The sequence below is a fragment of the Amphiura filiformis genome, chromosome 14, assembly GCF_039555335.1.
Source record: "Amphiura filiformis chromosome 14, Afil_fr2py, whole genome shotgun sequence".
In the NCBI taxonomy this organism is placed as follows: domain Eukaryota; kingdom Metazoa; phylum Echinodermata; class Ophiuroidea; order Amphilepidida; family Amphiuridae; genus Amphiura; species Amphiura filiformis.
Genome location: NC_092641.1, coordinates 2,551,873 through 2,578,771, shown reverse-complemented (window position 1 = coordinate 2,578,771; position 26,899 = coordinate 2,551,873). Strand labels below are relative to the sequence as shown.

The 26,899-nt window shown below is 37.8% G+C and overlaps 1 protein-coding gene across 1 annotated transcript in view; it reads left to right on the top strand.

Moving 5' to 3' along the window:
- Window positions 1-1,791: 1,791 nt before the first annotated feature.
- The window catches only part of LOC140170535 (uncharacterized), a 26,997-nt gene continuing 1,889 nt past the window's right edge, over window positions 1,792-26,899 (top strand). Inside the window, exons 1-8 of the mRNA XM_072193885.1 lie at window positions 1,792-1,911; window positions 10,773-10,832; window positions 13,168-13,200; window positions 13,496-13,522; window positions 15,432-15,467; window positions 20,299-20,328; window positions 21,962-21,988; window positions 24,354-24,383. Of these exons, the coding sequence (XP_072049986.1) occupies window positions 10,784-10,832; window positions 13,168-13,200; window positions 13,496-13,522; window positions 15,432-15,467; window positions 20,299-20,328; window positions 21,962-21,988; window positions 24,354-24,383 (232 nt within the window). The 5' untranslated portion in view covers window positions 1,792-1,911; window positions 10,773-10,783. The remainder of the gene's footprint in view (window positions 1,912-10,772; window positions 10,833-13,167; window positions 13,201-13,495; window positions 13,523-15,431; window positions 15,468-20,298; window positions 20,329-21,961; window positions 21,989-24,353; window positions 24,384-26,899) is intronic.

Below are 26,899 nucleotides of genomic sequence, written 5' to 3'. Positions count from 1 at the left end.
CAATGTTAGAATGATATTACCACTAGTAAGATAATACAAAATAAAGCACACAGGTATGTATAATGTTGATAAGCATTCTGCCATGTAATATAAACCACACACTTTCCTTTATTAAACCCATTTTTGTTCAAAAGTCATTCTCTAGCAATGAATGTGTTACAAGTGGACTTTTATACATACTGGATTTCAATCAATGTGTTACAAGACTCAAATCATGGAATTGGGTGATTCTTTCATACATGCTATTTTTCAAATGCCCAATAGACACAGAGGATGAATTTGAGTTGTTCTTTTATGCATATTACAGGCCTATGTATACACCTATCCGACTTCGCCATTACTGCGGTGTCCCCGATGTAAAACTGCGGTGTCCCGAGGTCGGGGGTTCCATCCATTATTTATTGTGTGCTATACAGAATTGTACCGGGAATTGTACACAACAGTGATATTCAATACACAATCATGAGTATTGAATTACGAATTAAATCTCCGCTCTGGTACATCCGTGTTGCCGTCAATAGAGGGCCAAATACAGTAAACGCTTCTCGGATTGGTGTATAGCAACAATTTCCCATGCTTAACTCAATTTGGCCAAAGTATGGACTTAGGTGGCTTTTGTATTCATATATTCAATTATTGCTTTATATTTTCTATTATGATTTACTTATTGCTTTATTTTTTCTTTTATTATGATTTAATTATTGGCGTATTTTTTCTTCTATTATGATTTTATCATATGATGCCGGAGACAATACATAACGGGGAGTGGTTGTATAAAAAAATTCCCTCTTGATGCGGTACGGTGTACTTCTCAATTGGATCCCGAAAAATTTGCGAATATTACACCACATGTCCTAGACAGATGTGACTAGGTATCTGTTCCTAGTCCGTGGGGCAATAATTTTTCCTAATGTTGCCGTAGACATCTCACTTTACTGAGCCACTCTGATGTTGAGACTGGAGCATTTGATTGGTAGAGAAAGGAATCTGTTGGTCTGTGACTTGATTTCTTTGCGACCACATTTCACGAGAGGAGAGACCGCAGAGTGTAAGAGGGGACACGGGGCCACCCCTAGGATCCTTGGTATAACAGTTCATCCTTAGTTTGTGAGAGAGAGAGAGAGAGAGAGAGAGAGAGAGAGAGAGAGAGAGAGAGAGAGAGAGAGAGAGAGAGAGAGAGAGAGAGAGAGAGAGAGAGAGAGAGAGAGAGAGAGAGAGAGAGAGAGAGAGAGAGAGAGAGAGAGAGAGAGAGAGAGAGAGAGAGAGAGAGAGAGAGAGAGAGAGAGAGAGAGAGAGAGAGAGAGAGAGAGAGAGAGAGAGAGAGAGAGAGAGAGAGAGAGAGAGAGAGAGAGAGAGAGAGAGAGAGAGAGAGAGAGAGAGAGAGAGAGAGAGAGAGAGAGAGAGAGAGAGAGAGAGAGAGAGAGAGAGAGAGAGAGAGAGAGAGAGAGAGAGAGAGAGAGAGAGAGAGAGAGAGAGAGAGAGAGAGAGAGAGAGAGAGAGAGAGAGAGAGAGAGAGAGAGAGAGAGAGAGAGAGAGAGAGAGAGAGAGAGAGAGAGAGAGAGAGAGAGAGAGACATTTCGTGACGGCTTTTGACATTTCACGACCCGGGCGAGCGAAACGGCATTTCGTGACCCGACATTTCATGACATTGCATTGACGCCCTCATCTTAATCACCGGTTAGCGAGATTAGCTAAGAAGGAGATCTTTGTTTGTGCATTTGATTACGGTCAAAGTGCATCTCCTCGACCTCATCCAATAAAATCTAAAATATTATTGTGGTACGGCCGGCGTCCATTTTATGCCACCGTTTTGGTTTAAATATTCGTCAGAAGCCGCCATTATCTCTTGAACTTTGTTTTCGGATTTAATAGACCTATTCGAGATTGCCAAGAAACGGGAACAAAATTAAGGTAGGCTAAATAAACAAGAAATAGGATTAAAGCTATGCTTCTTGATAACATGCATGCCGATGATGACACACAGCATGCATGCATGTGATAGTATACAGTGGATAGGCCTACATCATGTTAGGGGTGGTGCAATATAATTATGTGTACCCCGGGGTGGTGAATTATAGGGGGGGGCAAAGATTTTTTGGCAGGCCAAAAAGGGGGGGGGGCAAGCATTTTTGGCAGGTCGAAAGGGGGGGCAAGCGATTTTTGGCAAGTCAAAAGGGATGGGCAAGCAATTTTTGGCACAGATATTTTGGGCACCGTTTCTATATTATGCTCTCAAAAGGTGTAGAAAAACGTTAGGAACATGTTAAAATATATGCAAAATGTCCTGCTCGCTGCGCTCGCATTAGGCCTATGGTAGGCCTAAAGACAATTTAAGGTTGTAAATTCAGGTTCCCCAAAATCTTGCATTGGTAAGGGGGCAAAGATTTTTTGCCACATCCACAGGGGGGGGCAAAGGCTTTTTGGCATGTCAAAAGGGGGGGAAAAGAGTTTTGGCACGGCCAGAGGGGGGGGGAGCGATTCAGTTTGGCAGACCATTTTGAGAATTCACCACCCCGGGGGGTAGGCCCTACACATAATTATTGCACCACCCCTTATAGCCTAAAGCTTTAACGAAATGTAAAAATGAGAAACAGTAGAAGCCATAAATAAGGAGCTTGAAGTGACCGTTCACAAACACGCATGTGGATCCTACCAAGCACAGAAGTAGACTCATGTCAACCGTGCCTGATGCACAATGGGGACCTTCTATAGTCTGTTTTAACCCTCTGAAGGGATGCCTTTAAAAATATCATCTTTATTAAGGGGCGTAATTTTTCTCCTATAACATATTAGGCCTACACTACTATTTTCTGTGATGTTGATGTTTTTATTTTTCATGGCCAAAAAGGTAGAGGGCATGATGAATGAGTTAATTGCTGAACACGGCGATAAAACGAGCGCCTTATTGTTAATTTTGTACCTTCAAACATACAAACCATATCAAAAGTTATGTCTTAATAGTAGGAAACTTTCTTTTGTGAAGGCACCATGTCATCAACAATGCCTTTTGCTTTTTGCCTTGTAAAAAGTTTTTCGCCATTTACTGCTATTCCTTTTCTCTGATCAGCACCAGATAAATCGACCTTCCTTGTACGCGCTGTTTATAACCAATCAAAGATCGTAGAGAATTTTGATTGACAGTGACGTCAGACGCAAACTAGTCTTTTTTATCTTTGTCTTTCTCACTGAATATATCAACGGTGAAAAGGGGTTTGTTTCAAAAATGTTGTAATCATGTCAGACAGAATTTAAATGGCTGTCACTTTAGTTCCAGAAGTACTGGACTGGTTTTATTTCACATGGATATAGCTAGATCATGCTATGGCAGTGTTGTCTGGAAAATCTTTGATGACTTCGCGTAGGACGGAAAAAAGTGACCATGTCGGACGGAATCGATAGAAATGGGGTTCCCAGGCTTTTGACATTCAAATTGGTATATTCCCGGGGGTATATTATATCGAAAGTTACAACAATATCTTATACACTGCCAAATAAACAAAGGAACATTCATATATTAAATTTCTCATACAATTTTATTCAACAATCATTGGCATGGAAACAGCAATCTCAAAAATGGGCCATGTCGGACTGAATGCATCATGTCGGACGGAATAATGTAGACTTTTTGGCAACTTTTCAAAATTTCATATTTTTTGCCTGCATTATCAGATAAGGTCATATGCTGTATATACTTTAAAAATATTGACCTCTATTTATTACAGATGCAATAATGGAAAAATTGACAAATTTCGTCCGACATGATAATCAATTGAAAATACAATGCATCTTATCTCACTTCAGGAAAAAGCATCTCTGTGGGTCATGACTCATGATCATGATAAAGTACAAAGTTGAATGGATAACATCTAAATTGTCAAAAAATGTTACATTTAACAAAAAAATTACTTATAGGGAAACATCATAAATCACAACCAGTGTCACTTTTCTAGAAAATCAAAAATGATTCCGTCTACAGTGCCTCAGATGGCATCAAAATCAGATGATCTCTGTATGAATCGACTTGTTTATTAAGAGCCAGTCTCCCTTATTATGTACCCAAATCAGGGGGGTTGTGATACAAAAAAAAAAGAATTTTGGTACATATTAACACCAACAACACTTATGTAAAATATGATGGTGCACAGCGCCCTCGTTCAGCTTAAAAACATTCTTGAAATTTCACCCTCTCTGAGCCTTACTTTAAATTTTATTTACTTGCAAATGGTAAACTTTGGAGGTGTGTAACATCATGCGCCATCATTATCCCAACCTGCATTTTTGTAAAGTACCAAATGATAACATTACAAAAACCAATAAAAAAGGTTGGGATCTTGATGGCGCACAAAACAGCAAATCCAACTTTTTGATGAAAAGCGCCCTCGTGCAAACTTCAAAGCATCATAACGGGCTGCGCCATCAAGATCCCAAGTCCGAACAAGTTTGAAATTAAAGACCTCAATGGTAAGTTTCATTTTTCAGCAAAATTTTTTTGGGATTTCGATGGCGCACATAGTTAACCGAGGTCAAAAATTCCTATTTTCGCACATTTTTACATGCCTGTACTATTGCGCGCCAACGTCACCTGACTCTCCGAATAACATTTCATCAAAGAGGTAATTCTCTACAAGTACTGAAAAAAATTAGCCTGGGATCTCTTGATCTTCATATTTTTCGAAAATGGACTTAGCCTCATTGTGGAGGTCAATAATTGCCCTATTTTCCCCTCATAATGACGCGTAGCACAATGTGGGCTTTTTACTGCATCACAAAAAGATGTGCCAACAAGATCCCAATTTTCTTTTTCATCTTCTAGCTTCTTTGGCAACTGGTAGACAAAAAAAAGTAACAGCTACTTGGGATCAAGTGGGCGCACTAATGTAAAAGAGGTCAAAGGTCAAGCTTTGTGCCAAAGTGACGCATATTTCCCTATGTGCAGCACAAAACTGGAACTTTGACCCGCAATAAAAATGTGCGCCAACATGATCCCATCTTATTTTTTGGATGATTGGATAATTTGACCTCATATGACCCCTTGGTGACCCCAACATGACCTTTCACAAATTTGGCTCTAAATGTTGACGGTTAGACATCAAGTTTCATGCCCATACGACAGTTTTTGTAATTTGACCTTGGATTGACCTTTGAGCCCAGTATATGACCTTGAACCCCACCCAAAAAAAGTAGCCAGAGTTTTTGATCATGACCCACCTATCCTGAAAATCTGCAGAAGTCAATCCGCTCATCCATGCTTGAGATACAGCATCCGGACGGAAGGTGCAAACACAGTATGTCTCGCAGTGGAGGCATAAAAATTATGTATATTATAGGGGCAAGGAATTCATAAATGTCTGTGATTCAAGACAAGTGGTTCATTGTGTTAATAAAATGAGGTACATGAGAAAAATGCAGAAAAAGTCAAATTTATACCACCTTAAAGGCCCATTCAGTGATTCAGATTTTGGTACATTGTCATTGTCACAGATGTGCTAACATAGTCTGCTAGCTCTGTGTATTTAAGTCAAAATAGGGCATTTACATTTAATATACAGGGTGTCCCAAAAAAATTACAGCGCGAATGAATTTGGACGCAAGTCGAGAAATAGACATCAGAATCCAAAAAACAGCGTATAGCCCATTTTATTCTGCATCTTTTACTCTAATTTTACTGGAATCGGTTGACTGATTGCGAAGATATGAGCGATTACATAACACACGCGTCAATTCACTTCATTCCAAGTTTGAAAGAAAGATCATTCAACACAATGCGCACTATAGTGGTTAACTGTCAATGGGTTTCATATTTTGTTCGGTGAAATCCTTTTCGTTCTTTTTAAACAATCTGTTTCTTGCAAATCATTAAATTAGGTTTTGTTCAAATTTGAAAAACTGCACTATATTGAAGAAAAAAAAGCTTGCATGTAAAATGATGCTTGGTACTTGTATATATCTTTATTCGTTAATGTTGTATTGATATAAATAAAAAAGAATTATTGCATTTAGATTTCCAGCTGGCATGAAAAATTTGTCAGACACATTAATGTTTTTGGAATATTTCCAAGATATAATCTTTTAAAACTTCAACATTAATGTTACATGTACATGGTATCAAAAATCACACGTAAAGCTGTAAGCACTTGATCATTGTCATTCTTGGCTTAAATGTTCTTTGGAAAGTTAAAATATAACATAATTTGCACAATCAAAAGAATTAAAGTTGGAAAGCTTCAAATTGCAGAAATCAAAGTTGTCTCGGACAAACTATTATTCATCTTCAGTGAAAGCATGAATAACATAATAACGTCGGATTATAAAATAGATAATGTGGACTAAATTCAATGAGATACACAAACTTTAGGAAGCAGTGAGCGAGTATAAAAAAGCACATGTTGATCAAACTTGGAATGAACTGCATTGGTGCACGCATTATGTAATCGTTGATTTCTTCGCAACCAGTCAACCGAATCAAATAAAATTTTCGTATGTCATGCACAATACAATAGGCTATGCGCTACATTTTAAACTTCATGATTCTGATGTCTATTTCTCGACTTACGTTCATTGGTAATTTTTTCTGGGACACCCTGTATACTAACAGTATATAAATTAGCTTTGTTTTTATGTATTTTCTAGTTCATCAATACTGTAGTAGACCCAATCCCGTCACGGAAAAAAAGGTCTATCAAAATAGTTGTCCATTGGTTGCTCTTGTCTGCAGGTGATCATCATTGACATAATCATGATATGAAATATATAAAAATATATTTAAAAACAGAATGATTAAAAATTGATATTTTTGATATTTAACAGTAATCGAAGTAAACCTCATAAATCTGATGAAAGTGTATGTAGGTGGGATAAAAGCCGACGATCAATTGAAAATTTTGACCTTTTGTATTGAAGATATGGATGTTTTTCCCAAAACACCAAAAAAATTGGGTCTTATTGGGAATATATCATTAGATCATAGATTTTTATAATCAAAAATGTAAATTAAGCAATTTAAAATACAACTTTTTTCACCCCCTGTATATCATATGGGCTTAACAAACTATATTTTATGAAAGGACTAATTGTGTACATTCCAAATATCAAATTCATTTTCCAATTTAATGTAATATTAATAATAATAATAATACTTTATTTTTATATAGCGCATTTACATCAAACAAGATCACAAAGCACTGAACAATATTAAAACAAAATATAATAGTACAGATAAAATATAAAAACATCAATAAAAAGTACAGATAACATTATCATAAAAACAAATTAATATGAAAAATAAGATAATCACGAGATAATATTTATAAGATAAAAGAAAAATACAACAACACCAAGATGGGTAATGCAATTTTTAAAGGAATGATAAACGAGCAGAAGATGCAGAAACACATTGCACTAACCAACTGGCTAACAGCAAAAGGCAAATGATGTAAGCCCGCCACAACAAATTCACGAGAGTAAAAAAAACAATCAAAACTGAGCGGGCGTACACCAAGAGCAACAAACAATATGAATGAATAAAAAATATATATCTGCGCAAAAAAATTTAAACTAACACCAAAATGCAATCTGCACAGGAAACGGGAACACAAGAGCAAAGGCCACAAAAATTAACTGTGCAAAAAGCAAAATATTTGAAGCAAAATTTACCAACAAATATATAGACAAAAACCGTGATGGGAATTGCAAAGGAAGAGGTGAACGAGCAAGAGCAAAACAATAAAACAACAATGCAATTACCATTGGGCTAATATAATAATAAGCAAATACCATCGGTCTAACATGATAATAACAAGCACAAGAAAAGCAAAAAAACTAAAACAGCTAATAATGTAGGCCCACTACAAACAATCACGTGAGCAAAACCAAAAGAAACAAGTGGGCATACATCAAAAGCAACAACCCAATTATGGGGAAATAATGTAATGCAAAGCAAAAAGAAACTGATACTAATTAACACCGAAAAATGCAGTGTGCACAGGAAATGGAAAACATGAGAGCGAATACCAAGTAACGAACTGTGCAAAATGCAAAAAACAATGATATATACTTTGCTAGGATGCACAACAGCAAGATTCACGAGAGCATAAATCAAACAAAATGAAAGTATTATGCATCAAAGCAATAATAGGCCTGTAAAATTACAAAAATCAAATAACATTGTAAAAATTACAAATCAAACAAGCAGGAGAATAAAATACAAAGTGATTAAGAGTAAAAACACCAAAAATCAAATATACACACTGAGTAAAAAATATAATTGTCCGAGTCAATTTCAGATAATGTTCGAAAAATGCATGTATGTGAAGACAATGATGATGATATAAACCATAATGCACGGAGTATGTGATGAAGAGTTGTAATTATAATAAGATGATAACAATCTTGCACGGAAAATAATTCGCGAAAATGCAATCCAACAAAATAATATAATATACCAGGGGAGAGTTTACTAGCACATCACCCGGGCATTTGTAGAAAATAACAAAACATTAAATAACACAATGGCGGAAATGATGCATACTATGTAGAAATATTAAAACAAATAAAAAGAGTGATTGCATATAGTGCCTTTGTGTAGACGCTATCTTCTTGTAACTACCGGTACTTGTACGTATGGCTTCGAATGCACTAGATGGTTGTTAAAAAAGAAATTGGTAAATGAACTAAGTGATTGTGTAATAAAACACAAGGTCATTTTTTTTTAGGTGGGCACCCAATATGTAATCTCTTAGGGGCTGTGTAATTATTATGAGCGCTGGTGGGAGGGCAAAATTGGGGGGGCAAGCAATTTTTGGCCCACATTCTTGGGGCGCCTTTTAAATAAAACGCTCTAAAAAGGCTTCGGAAAATTGTACGGAAACGCTTAAATATGCAAATTGTCCTGCAAGGGGAGGGCAAGCGATTTTGGCGAGCCGTTTGAAATTCCCCCAGGGCTGATAATTATAGCACAGCCCCTTACTGAATTCGTTTTAGTCCAGATAATAATTGGGGAGGTTGACCTTTTTGCTAGCTAGCTGCTTTTGTGTTCCCTGAAGTAGATGACAACCACACTGGAATCATCTTTTCACCTCAAGTGCACCTCTTGCAGATCGAGAGAAATGTAGGTCAGTCAATTATCATCAATTCCAGCTCATCATGAATCTAAGATATAACAAGAATAAGTACAAAAGAATATCTTAATTATATATCATGTGTATAATAAACACATTGAATTAAAATGCTGGATTCTGGCAATCATGCAGGGTTCATTGATATATTTTTATGACAAATAAAACATTGTCTGTTCAACAACTCTTTCTATACCTTTGTACAGGAGCCAATCCGTGATGAATCCACAGTTCAGTAACGTATACGCGAATGCAAGGTTACGCTTTACGCATTGGAGCGTAAAATTTGCCATGCCTGGAACATATACTGTGTAAACATGAACTCTCTTATGTTGGAGGTAGCAGCTAAATATTACCGCTTTATTCTTTTAGTTTTATTGTTGATATCAACAGAAATATCGTGATCTTTTTGTAAGGTTGAGTGGCAATGACAAACGGATAATATCCGAATGAAAGAATCATGTGAAATGGACATTTAGCTTGTTTCGTTGTTGAAAGGGATTCAATCATGTTTCACCGTTGTTCATCACTGATTAACAACTCGAGTCTGGCGCGTCTGCGTGGTTAAACTACTCAGACGACGCGGATGCATCGTTGTTAATCGGTGCAACTGTGAGACATGATTGAATCCCTGAAGGACTTTTATAGCCCAAGGGCACAATGTTTAGCCATGAAAATATACGAATGAACCCAGTACAACATTCTTATTACTTTTACTTCCCTCATCCACAACTAAAAATACCAATCATCTTAGTACCATTTCCTTTTCCCCTTTAAAAGTGTTTCTGCGTCTCCAATTAAGAAAAAAACTTGATCAGTTCATCGCCTTTGGACATGTGTGCGAATATCGCATACATCACCTCAGCGCGGCTTATTTGTGTCTGGAAAAGTGGGCATTAAAACAATAATCTATGATTTGCATCAAAAATGGATTCCTATTTAAATGTTAGTTTTTTAATTTTGAGCCAAACAATTGAGGTAAAACCGAAAAAAAATTGCTGTCAGTGCAGCACCTACAATGCATGGAATTTTAATATCGCCGATCGTATTATTTAATATCATGATTATCGTGAAAAATCCAAACCATGCATTGATTGTGTATGTGCACTCAGCATGCTACGCGCAGTGCTTTCTCATGCGTTCGCGTCGCGTAGGATCGATTCATCTTCCGGGCGGGTTGATGCATTACATGTATTTATGTTTGGTTCTATTTTCCAATATTTTTAGTGATAATTTGGTTATAAAAACAGCAAATATCATCATGTGTTTTTTTTCTTCTTTTTTTGTATGAAATAGGTTAATGAACGCGTATTACTAGTTGCTCGAGAAATTAGATAAAAATAATGCACTTGAGCTGATGTTGATGCGTCTACATCAACAAGTTTTAAAATCTAAAAAATCTGAGAAAGCTAAATACATATAAAACTTAAAATGTAAAACAATATGACCAATAGAAATGCTGTTCATACCTAACAAATTCCACCTTTCCCGGTATAAATCATTCTGGGCCACCCTGTATTAATTTGATATAATTATCTGCTCTCATGTCCCACAAAAAATATCCAAACGTTGCTACCAGCGCCCTTAATGTGTGTTACACAAAAGATTATCAATGTTCCCCATTCATTTGTAAATTGTAACCTTTATTTTTGTATCTAGGTGCTGTCATCATGACGGACAAAACTGCACCAGTGGTAGAGATGGGAGATAGTGAACCAGGTGTGTACATGGTATATACAATGCATGTGATGCAATCAAGCAATATCATTCGGAACTCTGAAATATTAAATTTTCAGTTAATAGGATAGTAAACAACATTAACAAAGCTGCATTTTGCAGAAAACCATATTGAAAATGAACAACCAGTTCCAAAGATATGCGCAATTAAAGACTTTGCAAAACAACAGGAACTAGTGGCAAATGGTGGTCATAGACCACAAACCTAGCTGGGGCATGTTGGTGTTGGATCTGACCCCTACAAAATGTTTCAAAAATGTTCCCCTGGTCATGAAGTTTTTTGTCACCGAGTGTGAGCCCCATATACGTGTTACAGATGCCCAGATAATACAATTCTAAGATTTGAGCCCAGATGACATTTGACCTGACCCATGCATAATGTTCCTTAACCATAACCGCCTAAGGGCTTTTTGGCGACGGGAAGGGAAAGAAGGAAGGAATAAAGAGAGAAAAGAAGGAAAGAAGTTGTTTGCTCTGGGTGGGATTCGAACCCGAGACCCCTCGCATGCCAGGCACCGGGTCGGCGACACTTTGCCACGGGTCTTGGGCTTCGCTGGCCAGCAAAACCGTGCCTATATATCACTTAGGGCGATTGCGTCATCACACCACATGGGATATATGCACGAACAGCGCATATATCAAGTAGTATTTTGTAGTATACTGTCCTGTTAGGGTTAAGCTAGAAGCCTATATTGAGTTTCGATAGTGGTAACCTAACCCTAACCGCCTAAGGGCTTTTTGGCGACGGGAAGGGAAAGAAGGAAGGAATAAAGAGAGAAAAGAAGGAAAGAAGTTGTTTGCTCTGGGTGGGATTCGAACCCGAGACCCTCGCATGCCAGGCACCGGGTCGGCGACACTTTGCCACGGGTCTTGGGCTTCGCTGGCCAGCAAAACCGTGCCTATATATCACTTAGGGCGATTGCGTCATCACACCACATGGGATATATGCACGAACAGCGCATATATCAAGTAGTATTTTGTAGTATACCGTCCTGTTAGGGTTAAGGAAGCCTATATTGAGTTTCGATAGTGGTAACCTAACCCTAACCGCCTAAGGGCTTTTTGGCAACAGGAAGGGAAAGAAGGAAGGAATAAAGAGAGAAAAGAAGGAAAGAAGTTGTTTGCTCTGGGTGGGATTCGAACTCGAGACCCCTCGCATGCCAGGCACTGGGTCGGCGACACTTTGCCACGGGTCTTGGGCTTCGCTAGCCAGCGAAACGTGCCTATATATCACTTAGGGCGATTGCGTCATCACACCACATGGGATATATGCACGAACAGCACATATATCAAGTAGTATTTTGTAGTACACCGTCCTGTTAGGGTTAAGGAAGCCTATAATGAGTTTCGATAGTGGTAACCTAACCCTAACCGCCTAAGGGCTTTTTGGCGACGGGAAGGGAAAGAAGGAAGGAATAAAGAGAAAAGAAGGAAAGAAGTTGTTTGCTCTGGGTGGGATTCGAACCCGAGACCCCTTGCATGCCAGGCAATGGGTCGGCGACACTTTGCCACGGGTCTTGGGCTTCGCTGGCCAGCGAAACCGTGCCTATATATCATTTAGGGCGATTGCGTCATCACACCACGTGGGATGCATGCACGAACAGCGCATATATCAAGTAGTATTTTGCAGTATACCATCCTGTTAGGGTTAATGTTCTGCTGGTCTTGAGGGTTTCTTGTCACAAAGTTTGAGCCCTGTACATACTTCTTACGATGCCCAGAAAATGGAATTCTAAGATAACCTTTAACCTGCCCACTGCAGTGTTTCTTAATGTTCTCTTGATCATTACGTTTGTTGTCACCAAGTTTGAGCCCCGGACCCCTTACAGATGTCCACAAAATGCATTTCTACAACTTGACCTCTGCATGACCTACGGCCTGACCCCTACAAAATGTTTCCCTGGTCATCAGATTTGCTGTCACCGAGTTTGAGCCACATACCCCTTACAGATGTCCATATAATGCAATTGCAAGATTGTACCCCTTAATGACCTTTTTTCTTAGCTGATAGAATTTTTTGAATGTATTTCTTTTTATACCGGAAGTGATGACCTTAATGACCTTTGACCCCAAATAAAAAATACCACATATACATTAGGTAAACAAAATTCATGTGTGAACATACCATCACTCTATCTCCTGTTTTTCTTGGCTGATAAAAGTTTGAAGGTGTTTTGTGTTATACCGGAAGTGACCCCTTAATGACCTTTGACCCCAAATAAAAAAATACCACACGCACATTAGGGATGAGGCTATATCGATCTGATCACCTTTCACATCTTTATAATTATATATCATTTTATAAATTATTTTGCAGCACCATCTACAATTACGATAACATTAACTGAAGGTAAGCTTGATATCACACAACCAACATTACTCATACACGTTGCTATTTTAAGTTAATTTACATTGAACTTTTCAACTGTTCTAGTGATTATAAAATTCTTGATACATATTATGTTGACGAGGGGCTCAAAGTATAAAATTTTGCTGAATTTACTATATTAATTAATCTAAGCCTAATATTTAACACATTTCTATAGAACTTAAAATGTGTTTGACATATTTCACCAGCATATTTTATTATGCTGTTTATCAGATGAACTAATGAAACGAAACATTGTTATTGTTTTTATCAACAGAGTTGACAGCGGCTCTCAACAGTTGTGGTAGGTACTTTATTTTTTTCAGGTGAATGTGATTAATATTCAACCAACTAGATGGCACTGTTGTGTATGGGCAAAACAAATATTTGTGATTCCCATCTTACCCCCCCCCCCGGCCTAACGACCAATCACAAGCCAGGTCCATTTAAAGATGCATTACATCATGGCCAATTTCAGTAGGCCGGAAATTCGACAATATCATCCATAGACAGCCATGTTAATTAAGCATGTAAACCTTAATCTAAAAGTAAGAGCTATTAAGAAGTCCACTTAGGAAGCTAATTAACAAACAGAGGGAGTATGGTGACTGAAACATGGAAAAGACTATATATGTGAAAATCTATCAATTGTACACAAATTAATACAAATAAATGTAATATCAAGAGTATGCACAAGTTGACTATGGAGAAGTCTACTGTTACGCATCTATAGACAAAATGAGTAAAACTTGGAAGGGGGAATCACTGTGTGCCATCACTATATGAAGAGCTTATTTCCAAACCGTGTTAAGTCCACCCACCTTCAAAATTGAGATTTTGATGAAAATGGGTAGTGAGTAACTAGGGCTATCCAGCAATGTGTTTGTTTTTCCCCAAAATTAGTCAAGTTCCGAAATATTGACACACAAAGTATCGATTTTTTTCCAAAACGTGTTAAGTCCAATCCAGTTTTGTAGCAAACTGTGTTAAGTCCACGAACACTGCCCTTGTGGGCAGCTTGTAGGCAAGTAGCACGGCATAGGGCTTCCAATAGTTAATCACCAACGTTCTTGTTTGGTCCTGAGACTAGTATACATGAATTTGGTCTGCATAAAAAGTTGTTGTTGTTGTTGTTTTATATTAGTAGGCTCAGTTTGTATGGGATTTCTGAAATATTTGATAGATACCTCCAGAAAGACATGAATAGGGTGGGAAGGGGGAGAGGGAGAGGCTGTGATGGTAGAATTAATGTTAGAGGATGGTTTGATATTATTATTTTGTATGATTATCAAAATGTGCTACTAAATTCAAGGTATAATTTTAAAGTTAAAGGTATAAAAAAACTTAAAAACTTATGAAGTCAATATGAGATTAGGGTGGCAGCATGGGGGGAGGGGGAAATATTTGTGATTTGATAAAACAAGTGGATATTTCAGGTCATCACTTATTGTCAGTGAAATGATGTTTATTTAATTCTGAGAAATGCAATTCAACTAAGTTTTGAATTTTGAACTATTTTAAACGTCAAATTTTGGTAAAAATGGGCCTGCAGGAGGGGGTTCGAGATGCAAGGTGTTTTGTGGCAAAATTGTGTTCTATAGTTGAGAGAATCACATTTTGTATGTTTTTAATAAATTTGTTTTCTTTTAAGACTAGTTTGAGAAAAATATGGTTAGTTCTGTGTTACAGATACTATCTTTTGTGTCAAAATATGTTAAGTCCATGCCAGAAATTGCGTTTTGTGTCAAAACGTGTTAAGTCCATGCTATTTTTAAAACAAATTAATTCATTAAAAAAAATCATAAGTCTCTAGATTTTAACTTAACATGTTTTTATGGTCCTATATATGTCACCTTCACTTCATTGTAATTTTATAGAAATCAAACTTTTTTTCATTGCCATAAAGAAAATTCCTGATTTTCTTCAAAGTGAATCTTGTGGACTTAACACGGTTTGGAAATAAGCTCTTCATATGTGACCATCCGGGCTCAGTTGTGGAGGATGGTCACATATACTATGCATTTCTTGAAACATCCTGATATAGGCCTACATTTGGATCACAAGTACTGGACTCTCGGGACTGTACGCATTTAAAACAGGCATGGGATTTCCTTCATTGATTTGTTTTTCCAATGACAATACACGTGTGAGTGCACACCAGCAAGTGATACGTATTAACCTATAAATATTTATAACCTTAATGATTTACACAGGTATGCAGATAGACACAATTGGCAGCTCCAGTTCAAGTAAGTTAATTTAAAATTTTTGATACAATAACTAATAATATGATTTCATAACAATTTCTAGAAGACTAAAATATCAACATACTCTTCAAACCAAACCGAAATGATATTGATCTATTAATAACCTGATTTACCCCCACTGTCTACTCCATTCAAAATACAGAATGAAACATGTTAAAAAAATGTGTATGAAATTTGGATTCCCTTGATGTGTCATATCATGCAGACCTAAGAGCCTAAATTTCATCAAATATTAGAACTCCTGATAATATACATAATGGCAGTAAACTGAACACATAGTAGCTAATATCCACATTGACGGTTCTAACAGATCTACAAATTTATGATGTATGGAGTCTGCCCCGTAATCATGTTAAAGTCCCAAAACATATTTGAATGAAGTACTGCCCAGAATATGGAATAAAATTTACATCTCTTTTTTCTCAAGGTTCAAATTTAGCCATGGCAACAAAAAATTTAATTTATTTCCTTAGCAATTTGCAAAATTGCTAAGGTCTGTTTCTGTCAAGTTCTTTGTTTCTTTAAGTTAGGCGTGCAGCCTAACTTATTTTTTTCTTGCTGTTTCTTTCTTTCTTTCTTTCTCACAATTTACTACTTGTGCTACATCCGTGATCGGATTTCGACCAAACGCATACCCAAGCCGTATTGGGTAGGTGGCTACAAAAGTCTTAAAATGTTTTAATATCGGAGGTCATCCAGGGGTCACAGGGGTCCAAAATGGTCACTTTTGCCTCATATGTGCCGCACCCCCATTATAATTAGGGGCAAAACATGGAGACATGTAGTCTAGTGTTTTGATAAACAAGAGATAACCACAGACAATGGTTCTGCTGTCTGTGCTTGAAAATGTGTAAATGTTCGTCAGGATTGGTCTAGTGACAGGTGGTGAATGCCATGCATTCTCTAAATTCAGTAAATTTCCATCGGCAACCGTGTGGGAAATGTCATACGGCCGGGGGCGGTTTCACAAGTTGCCGGCTCTATCATGCCACTCGCCGCCTGGCTATTGCAACTGCAAGCCATACATCAAAACGTGTAAATTTTCGTCTAGTAGGCTATTCCAACTGCAATCCATACACCCTTCATGCTAGACATGACTTGAGTCGTCCACACAGGGAGTGAATATTACAAACGGAGTCACCCATTCAGGTAGGCCCATTCGAAATTCGCACTCCCTGTGTGGGAGATTAAGATAATGTCTTCCGCAGAGGTTGTACGAATTTCAACTGGAACAGCCCAGTTGTGGTGTATGAAACCGCAAGTGGGCCATTCACACGAAACAAACTGAGGTATGTTCAGATGCCAATTTTGTTACATATCTTGAGTGTAACTTGTGATGTGATGCCTGTATGCTAGATATAAACAGCTACAACAGTATTATGCATTGCTTGAGATAGTCATATCTTTAAATAGGTGTGATTGCAGTTGTTTGTACATGTACATGTAGAGATGGCAATGGTATTAGAAGCTATTACATGTGGTTGTGAAATAGGCTATTGTGGGAAATGACTTCATTCAATCAGATTTGATCTGAATATTGTGAGGTTAGTGATGCAGTGGTATTAGTACTATAAAAGCTTTTGTGCTGCACTGGTACTGCACACACGTACTTTTCTTCTTTCTTGAAGAAATGTATCGGAACTGGTTGGGGTGGGTGTGTGTGTGTGGGGGGGGTGATATCTTGGCTAAAACTGCATCACGCCTTCCCATGATGCATTTATGAAAATCAATAATCCCACTTTATAGTTTCTACAGATGACGCAATAATGGTGAATAATGGGGGGGGTAAGTAAAATGTTGAAATATGACCGCATTAAACTGCAAAGGTCATGTGAGGTCAAAGGTCAGGTCAAATTACAAGTTGCTCCGATTGGGCTGTAACTCGGGGAAAATGATCCCTGACACTTGGGGAGTATAAAACCACAAAGGTCAAGTGAGGTCAAAGGTCAGGTCAAATTTGAAGTTGCTCCAATTAGGCTGTAAGTCGGGGAAAATGATCCCTGACACTTTGGGAGTATAAAACCACAAAGGTCATGTGAGGTCAAAGGTCAGGTCAAATTTAAAGTTGCTCCAATTGGGCTGTAAGTCGGGGGAAATGATCCCTGACACTTGGGGAGTATGAAACCGCAAAGGTCATGTGAGGTCAAAGGTCAGGTCAAATTTAAAGTTGCTCCAATTGGGCTGTAAGTCGGGGGAAATGATCGCTGACACTTGGGGAGTATGAAACCACAAAGGTCATGTGAGGTCAAAGGTCAGGTCAAATTTGAAGTTGCTCCAATTAGGCTGTAAGTCGGGGAAAATGATCCCTGACATTTGGAGAGTATGAAGCCACAAAGGTCATGTGAGGTCAAAGGTTAGGTCAAATTTGAAGTTGGTCCGATTGGGCTGTAACTCTGGGAAAATGATCCCTGACACTTGGGAGTATAAAACCACAAAGGTCATGTGAGGTCAAAGGTCAGGTCAAATTTGAAGTTGCTCCAATTAGGCTGTAAGTCGGGGAAAATGATCCCTGACACTTGGGGAGTATGAAACCGCAAAGGTCATGTGAGGTCAAAGGTCAGGTCAAATTTAAAGTTGCTCCGATCAGGCTGTAACTTGGAGAAAATGATCCCTGACACTTGGGGAGTATAAAACCACAAAGGTCATGTGAGGTCAAAGGCCAGGTCAAATTTAAAGTTGCTCCAATTGGGCTGTAAGTCGGGGAAAATGATCCCTGACACTTGGAGAGTATAATACCACAAAGGTCATGTGAGGTCAAAGGTCAGGTCAAATGTGAAGGTGCTCCGATGAGGCTGTAACTTGGGGACAATGATCCCTGACACCTGGGAAGTATTAAACCACAAAGGTCATCCGAGGTCAAAGGTCAGGTCAAATTTAAAGTTGCTCTGATTGGGCTGCAACTCGGGGGAAATAATCCCTGACACTTGAGAAGTATGAAACTGGAAAGGTCATCCAAGTTCAAAGGTCAGATCAAATTTAAAGTTGCTCCGATCAGGCTGCAACTTGCGGCAAATGATCCCTAACACTTGAGGAGTGTAAAACCGAAAAGGTCACCCAAGGTCAAAGGTCAGGTCAAATGTAACATTGCTCCGAATATGAAACCGAAAAGGTGAACCGAAGAGAAAGGTCGGGTCAAATTTAACGTTGCACAGTATTGCTGCGTGATGATGTCATCACAGTCATACGCCTATCTTACCTCGTGCCCTTGCAAAGGGCACAGTTGCTCTAGTTCTTTCTTTCTTTCTTTCTTTCTTTCTGTCAATCTTATAATGAGCCACCGTAGCCATATGCTTTGAGCCATATTGACCATAGTTGGTCATTAGGACCATTGGGTGGGGGGACAAATGAAACATGGTCAACTTCAGGTCAAAGGTCATCCACTTCCGGTCAATGGCCAAAAACGTGATTTCACTAAAAATGCTACTTCTTCCACAGATTATACAGCACGATGATGGCACTTGGGTACATGCATCAGCTATACCCAGTGTCTAAAAGTTATTGTCCAGAATTGGGGTCAAAGGTCATTAAGGGGATACTTCCAGGATATGACCAAATACCCTAAAATGTTGCTGCTGTCGCAAATATATATGGTACAACAATGTTACTTGGTCATCAGGACCAATAGCTGGTGGCACAAATGTCACGTGACCGACTCAAGGTCAAAGGTTATGGAAAGGGCATTCATGGCCGAAAATGTTATTTCCCGTTATTTTTACTAAAACTGCTACTCCTTACACGAATTACACAGCAAGATGATGTCACTTGACACATGCATTAGCCTTGAGGTCAAAGGTCATACGAAGGTCATTATGGCTGATGTGATTTTCTGTTCTGTTACTAAAAATGCTAAGTCATTCCACAAATTATAATATAGCATGATAACATTACACATTGTATTCATCCATTGGGGTCAAAGGTCATTGGGGTCAAAGGTCATGCAGATATTACTTCCGGTATGTAGGAAAAAAGTCGAACTCTAATAGCGCATGACCAAAGTTGCACAGAAATATTTACATGAATATTGAATAATTTTGGTTAACAAAATGATTTCACAACTATGGAAAATAATTATGTATAAATATAATTAATAATTATAAGGCCAAATAAAAAAATAAACATGTTTCATGTACCCTCCCGCTTCCTTTTTGAGGTTTCTTCAATTATATATTTATTCAGTTATAACTTTTCAAAAAATATATCTAGGAAGCAGAAATATTTCTATAGCCTTGCTAATATACAAGAAACACTTTGGAAGGTTTTATGAAAATTAGAGGAGACGGCCTATATCCTCAGAACAAAAAAATAAAAAGAGGCCTCCTCCTTTTTCCAGGCATTATTGTGTATGCTAAAACAGCTCAAATTATGGGTATTCACACCGATTTAGCCATGAAAATATAAAATAAAAAGCCCCCTCTTCCTCCTTTTTACAAAAACCCGGACTTGAAACATGTTTTTTATTTTACTTGGTCTAATTATATGATACTACAAACTTCTGTTGTAGTTATACATGTATATTTCAATGAATTATACACCAAACTGCTGGACCTTTTGAACTCACATATGCTATAGGTGAGCTAACAAATTAACCTTGCTCCCATTGTCCCTATGGTCAATTTCAAATTACAGTGCATTTCAAAAAAGACCTCTCAGTAAAATCAGCATATTATACTACTGCTGGCTGTTTATGCCTTAATACATCCATGCATGCTAGATAGCTAGCTGGGCTGATTAGCCATAGGCCTAGTTAATTAGCTATTGCTAAGGTCGCGTATATGTGTATGCGCAATTAGCTCTAGTTTTCGTTTATTTCCAGCATCATGTCCACCAGAAATTAACTTACAAGGTAAGCTTTGTTTATAACAAACATGACTAAAACTAAAACCTACACAGCTCATCATTTTTAACATTGCCGATTGTTCTTGGTACATGTAGGCGATTCTGGGTCAACGCTAAGGGGCTGTGCAATAAATATGAGCCGGGGGGGGGGGGGGGTGGGTAAGACATTTTTGGCGAGCCGAAAGGGATGGGCAAGCAATTTTTGGCAAGTCAAGAGGGGGGCAAGCGATTTTGGCACCTTTTTAATAAAACACTCTAAAAAGGCGTAGGAAAACAGTACGGAAACGCTTAAATATGCAAATTTTCCTGCTCGCTGCACTTGCACCATACATCTAAAACCATTTAAGGTTTGCAAATTCGGATCCCAAAAATTTGGCATGTTAAAGGGGGGCAAAGACTTTTGGCGGTCCGAGGGGGGGGGAGCAATTTGTGGCGGGCCGAGGAGCAATTTTTGGCGAGCCATTTGGAAATTTTACTCCCCGGGGCCTCATAGTTATTGCACAGCCCCTAAACAAATGCAACTATTTAAATTAGGCTGAACACAAATCTGCATGAAGATTTGATCAAGCATGGGGTATATGTCTTGCTTAAAAGCTAGATTACAGACATTGCCAAGAATCAATTTTATGCAAATATTATAATTAATGAACATTTACACAATTTTTTCTTTCCAATGTACCAAATAGCAGAGGTGTTACTTTAATGCACCTATTATTCTATTGCATTACATCACAAATATTATTAATTTTTACACCAATCGAGTTTCAAAAATATCTCCACATTTATCAACCCTTACTAGAAAAGGACATTTTAAAACATACGGTACATGAACGATCATGCAAAGACCGCCCCCTCAAATTACCAGCTCCATTACTCAAACGATGTACGTGTAGCAAGAGAAAGTAAAAAAACAGAGAAATCTAGACCATGACAATACGCCTTAGAAGTGACGTCATAATCGGATTAACTACCATAGCAATAGATGAATACAATTTTTGAATAGATCGCTCTGCACTACAAGCAGATTGCACTAATCACCTGTGTATGTCAGCAAACAGATTGAATACAATACCGCTCTTTTCTAGTAAGGGTTGATAAATTTAGAGATATTTTTGAAACTCGATTGGTGTAAAAATTAATAATATTTGTGATGTAATGCAATAGAATAATAGGTGTATGGCAATAAAATCAAAGGTGAATAAAATCATTACATGTTCTATTCGCCGGTAGATCCGCCATGAGCTGTTGTGGCGTGTGGTGGTGAGCTGATCGACATGTAATCGTCAGTGCACGCTGGTTCGAATCCGAACGGTTCTGATTTTTTCTCTCCTTTATTATAATGCCAGTTTGTCTGAGCTCCATTTCTTTTCAAAGATACTTATCTTCAGGTGCGAGTGATCAGGCTTTCTTTGACATTTATGGTTCAATGCATCTGTAACCTGTGATCGTTGTAGTGCAGGGCGGTATAGTCAAAATTGTATTCATCTATATTTGCTATGGTAGTTAATCCGATTAACTACGTCACTTCTACGGCATATAGCCTCATTTGCATTGCAAATGTGCTAAAAAATGGAACTAATGAAACCCTCGTTGTAGTACAGTACCCTTATTCAAATTCTTATTATATATTTTATTAACAGAACTTGCAACCACGCTACACAGTTTTGGTAAGTACCTAATTTAAAATAATATTCATCAATCTATGAAGAGAATAAAAGTATTGTTTCGAGAACTAACCATGACTTGATCCCCTGATAACATTGGAGATATACCATATTATTTTAAAGGTGTGTAACCTGTTTGACAGCATTGGGTTTAATACCATAAATCACAAACTTGGACTTGACGCACAAGATCTCAGAATCTAGTAGTCTTACTAGGAATTGGGTTACCATAAATCACAACTTTGAGCAAAAGATCTCAGAATCCAATGTCATCTTACCAGGCTTTGGGTTACCATAAATCACAACTTTGAGCAAAAGATCTCAGAATCCAATGTCATCTTACCAGGCTTTGGGTTACCATAAATCACAACTTTGAGCAAAAGATCTCAGAATCCAATGTCATCTTACCAGGCTTTGGGTTACCATAAATCATAACTTTGAGCAAAAGATCTCAGAATCCAATGTCATCTTACCAGGCTTTGGGTTACCATAAATCACAACTTTGAGCAAAAGATCTCAGAATCCAATGTCATCTTACCAGGCTTTGGGTTACCATAAATCACAACTTTGAGCAAAAGATCTCAGAATCCAATGTCATCTTACCAGGCTTTGGGTTACCATAAATCACAACTTTGAGCAAAAGATCTCAGAATCCAATGTCATCTTACCAGGCTTTGGGTTACCATAAATCACAACTTTGAGCAAAAGATCTCAGAATCCAATGTCATCTTACCAGGCTTTGGGTTACCATAAATCACAACTTTGAGCAAAAGATCTCAGAATCCAATGTCATCTTACCAGGCTTTGGGTTACCATAAATCATAACTTTGAGAAAAAGATCTCAGAATCCAATGTCATCTTACCAGGCTTTGGGTTACCATAAATCATAACTTTGAGAAAAAGATCTCAGAATCCAATGTCATCTTACCAGGCTTTGGGTTACCATAAATCATAACTTTGAGCAAAAGATCTCAGAATCCAATGTCATCTTACCAGGCTTTGGGTTACCATAAATCATAACTTTGAGCAAAAGATCTCAGAATCCAATGTCATCTTACCAGGCTTTGGGTTACCATAAATCATAACTTTGAGAAAAAGATCTCAGAATCCAATGTCATCTTACCAGGCTTTGGGTTACCATAAATCATAACTTTGAGCAAAAGATCTCAGAATCCAATGTCATCTTACCAGGCTTTGGGTTACCATAAATCATAACTTTGAGCAAAAGATCTCAGAATCCAATGTCATCTTACCAGGCTTTGGGTTACCATAAATCATAACTTTGAGAAAAAGATCTCAGAATCCAATGTCCTCTTACCAGGCTCTGGATTACCATAAATCATAACTTGAGCACAAGACCTCACAATCTAAATGTTGTCTTAACAGGCTTAGGGTTACCATAAATCACAAACTTGGAGCACAAGACCTCACAATCTATTGTCATCATAAATTTTCGAATACAAGACCTCAAAATCTATTGTCATTTTACTATGTGATAGGGAACTAATAACCATAAACTTGAAGCATTTAATATCAACATAGTCATTCTGGGATGCTATTAATAATTAATTGATCGTAAGGCATATGGCGCATTATTGTCTTCACCAAGGCTTAGAACAATAGCATTTTTACACATTAATTTTATAACACATTATTATATCAATATCAGTGCATAAAATTCTTCCAAGACATTTGTTTGTGGAAACACTTCGGCTTCATAATTTTCATTTTTTAATGTTAGTCAATTAAATGTTCAGTTCATTTTAAACTTTAAAATGATACATGTACATTGCACAATACCTTGCCTTAATCATGTTAATGTTTATGATTCGAAATCACAAAATAGTCTATTTTATTTGATTCCTTATTTTTTTTATTGTGTTTACTATGTGGCCACTGCTACCTAGGGGCTTAAAAACAAGGGATTATATAAGCGCTAGCATCCTTGGTTTCACAATATTTTAAACCTTTTGCATAATTTTCAGCTCTTTTTTCTATAACCCTAACACCCATAAATCTTACAAAAAAAACCCACTGCGCATGCATGCATTCCACCTGATAGCATTGCGTAATCACACTAGGTCGTTTATGGGCACCAAGTCCCCCGACTCCCCTGTGGCATGAGGTCGGTGATCGTGTACGTGGCACCCGAGGGGTCCCCAGGTCAATTTCCAGGGGTGCCATAGCAAAAAAGCATGTTCCTTGTTAGGGTTAATAATTCTTTTTTCTGCCCCTTCTATTTTGCAGCCTCCCACTTTTACCGTGGGGAGGGAGCTCACACCCTCAAAGCTCCCTCTCCATAAAATACATGCCTGACTATGGGCATCATACTTTAAATCTAACATAATATAAATTATTATTTGCACAGGGGTGGCAATCCAACAACCACCAAACACAGGTAAGTTCCAGTTTGTTAATTTAACTATCGCCACCAAGTATATATGAAAAACATATTTGTAGTAGCGGTACCGTATTATTTTTTCATACCAATTTAATAGTTTGTGTTACATTTTTCTTCACAACTTCTCTCCTCAATATGTCACAGAATCGATTTTGATGTGGACAAATTTATCATACTTGAAAAGCACATGCATGATATATATGTACATATGTACATATTGCTGATCGGCAGAACTTCTTGAAAAGCCATGACGCTTAATCTATCAGGCTATGAAAAATTCCACAACAGAAATTAATATAATATCTCAAATTATATATATGGGCAGTACATGTACATGTACTCACATTACAGTTTTTGCATTGCAATCATCCTTTTAATCAGAGTACATGGTTTTTTTAGTTGTCCCTGATGCTGTAATCTTTTGTGGTAACAAACCCAACATTCAATGCTTTGACCTAATGGTATGGTTTAATGATATCCACTTTGAGCATGCCACTGTTGAGAAAATCGATTACTTCCATTACGAAAACATGACATGCCCAAAATAGGCATGATTTAGGCAATTCAAAATTTCCTCAAAAACTCAACTTTGTTTATTTATGTCTTGTGTTATTCACCCATTGGATGTTGTGTCATATTTTCCCTGTTTTTAACTCAAAAACAGGTCTAGCAGTTGAGTTCATACATGTACTAAATATGTACTATACTTACATGCCTTCAAAAGCGCCCAATTAGGGCAACTTTGGGTGATTTCCATCATCACTTGGGGGAGTGAGTGTTAAGATTAAGAAAGAATCACCACAGAGCTGTACTATGATCCCTGATATGATGAATAAGAGGGATGACATCAGGTGGGTTATTACTGGGGTATAGCGATATACATTCGAGAGGTTCATATGGCTCAATCACTCAACCACTAGGTTTTGCTACCATAAATCCATGAAATCATACTTGGTTAGGCAATAGAAACAAATTAGTTTGATCTTTCCATCAACCATGCATCGATGCTTGGTCGATCCTTTATTTATAAAATCAGTTAATTTGACTAATTGTTAATTGTGATAACACATGGATATTTGATTTGCCTGAGTTGATACTGACCAATTGTTATAAATTTAGCATTTGGACAAGCGAGAGGTCTGGGGTTCAAGTCCCAACACAGGCAGGTATGTCCGGAGTTTTTATGCATGTTATGTTTCCACTTGTAAATTCATGTTTAAATGTGCTAGTGTGCGATGCGTAATTCTTCTTTCCCCTGTTCATTAATACTGATTAATGAATTGGTTGATAGTTCATAACAATTCGCATTGAAGCAGCATTGACGGTCGATCTAAAACAAATTTGGTTCTAGTGCCTTAGGGACATGAATTTTGCTTAATTGTTTTCCATACTGACATACCAGTAATGATGTCTTTATTTCTTTTGGAAGTAAATTAATCTCTTTATAATTAGTGGGTTTTAGCGGGTTCGCCGTCGGACAAGTTTAGAACTGTCAAGCTTTCGTCAGGAGTAGCTCTGACTTCTTCAGGACAAAGTACCTAAGAATGAGACATTGTCTACTGATGACTCTGAAAAGAGCCGTTCACTGAAGACTGCCCCTTGTCAACAGAGAAGGTTTTGGTGGCTCTGAAAAGAGCCGTTTGCTGAAGACTGACCAGGAACCGTTTGGCCACTCATGGACCGATTGTATGCACGATGAGCGTTTATATCACTTAATTGCGGACGTGGTACAGATTAGCGGCTCTGTGATTGGTTGTTTGAAAATAGAGAGCGACACATACGATGTGATAAAGATTAGCGGCTCTGTGATTGGTTGTTTGAAAATAGAGAGCGCCACATACGACTGATGTCTTTGCCGTCATTTCTATTGATAGTAGAAGTTTCATTAACTCTGATTTCAACCTCATCCCCAAGTGAGAAACTAGTGCCAGTTTTGTTGTTTCGTCCCACAGAGGTTCATGGCCTTCTTTGCAAGCATGTTCAGCTAATGCCGAGCCTTCTTCTTTCTTTTGTCTTGTGGCTCTTCGGTGTTCAGATATTCTAGATTATCTAGAGTACTAGATTTCACGGTTCTCGGGTCGGGCGGTTCTCGTGATAGGTCTATTTCTAATTACCCCCCACACACCCCCGTTATAATGCGTCTCTTAAGGGTGGTCTGAACCCTGGAATTATGAAAACTTTCGGGCCTCATAACTGCTAAATTATTAGTCTAAAGAATATAAAAGTACACATTTTTAGACTGGAAATGACTTGCTGAATTCATCTGTGAGGTCCAATTTGGGCCAAAATGCTCATTTTTGAGAAAATCCCAAAAACGGGTTTTTTGCCCAAATTTGTTCGTGCAACGCAACGTAATTTTTAAAAACTAGATAAAAATATCTAGGGAGCGTTTTTTCATTTTTTTGAATTTTGACAAACTTCACCAAAAATATTTGAAATTTGGGCGAAAATCAGGCTTTTTTATGATTTTTTGAAAATTTTGCATTTTTTTTACCATTTTTGGTGCAAATTTC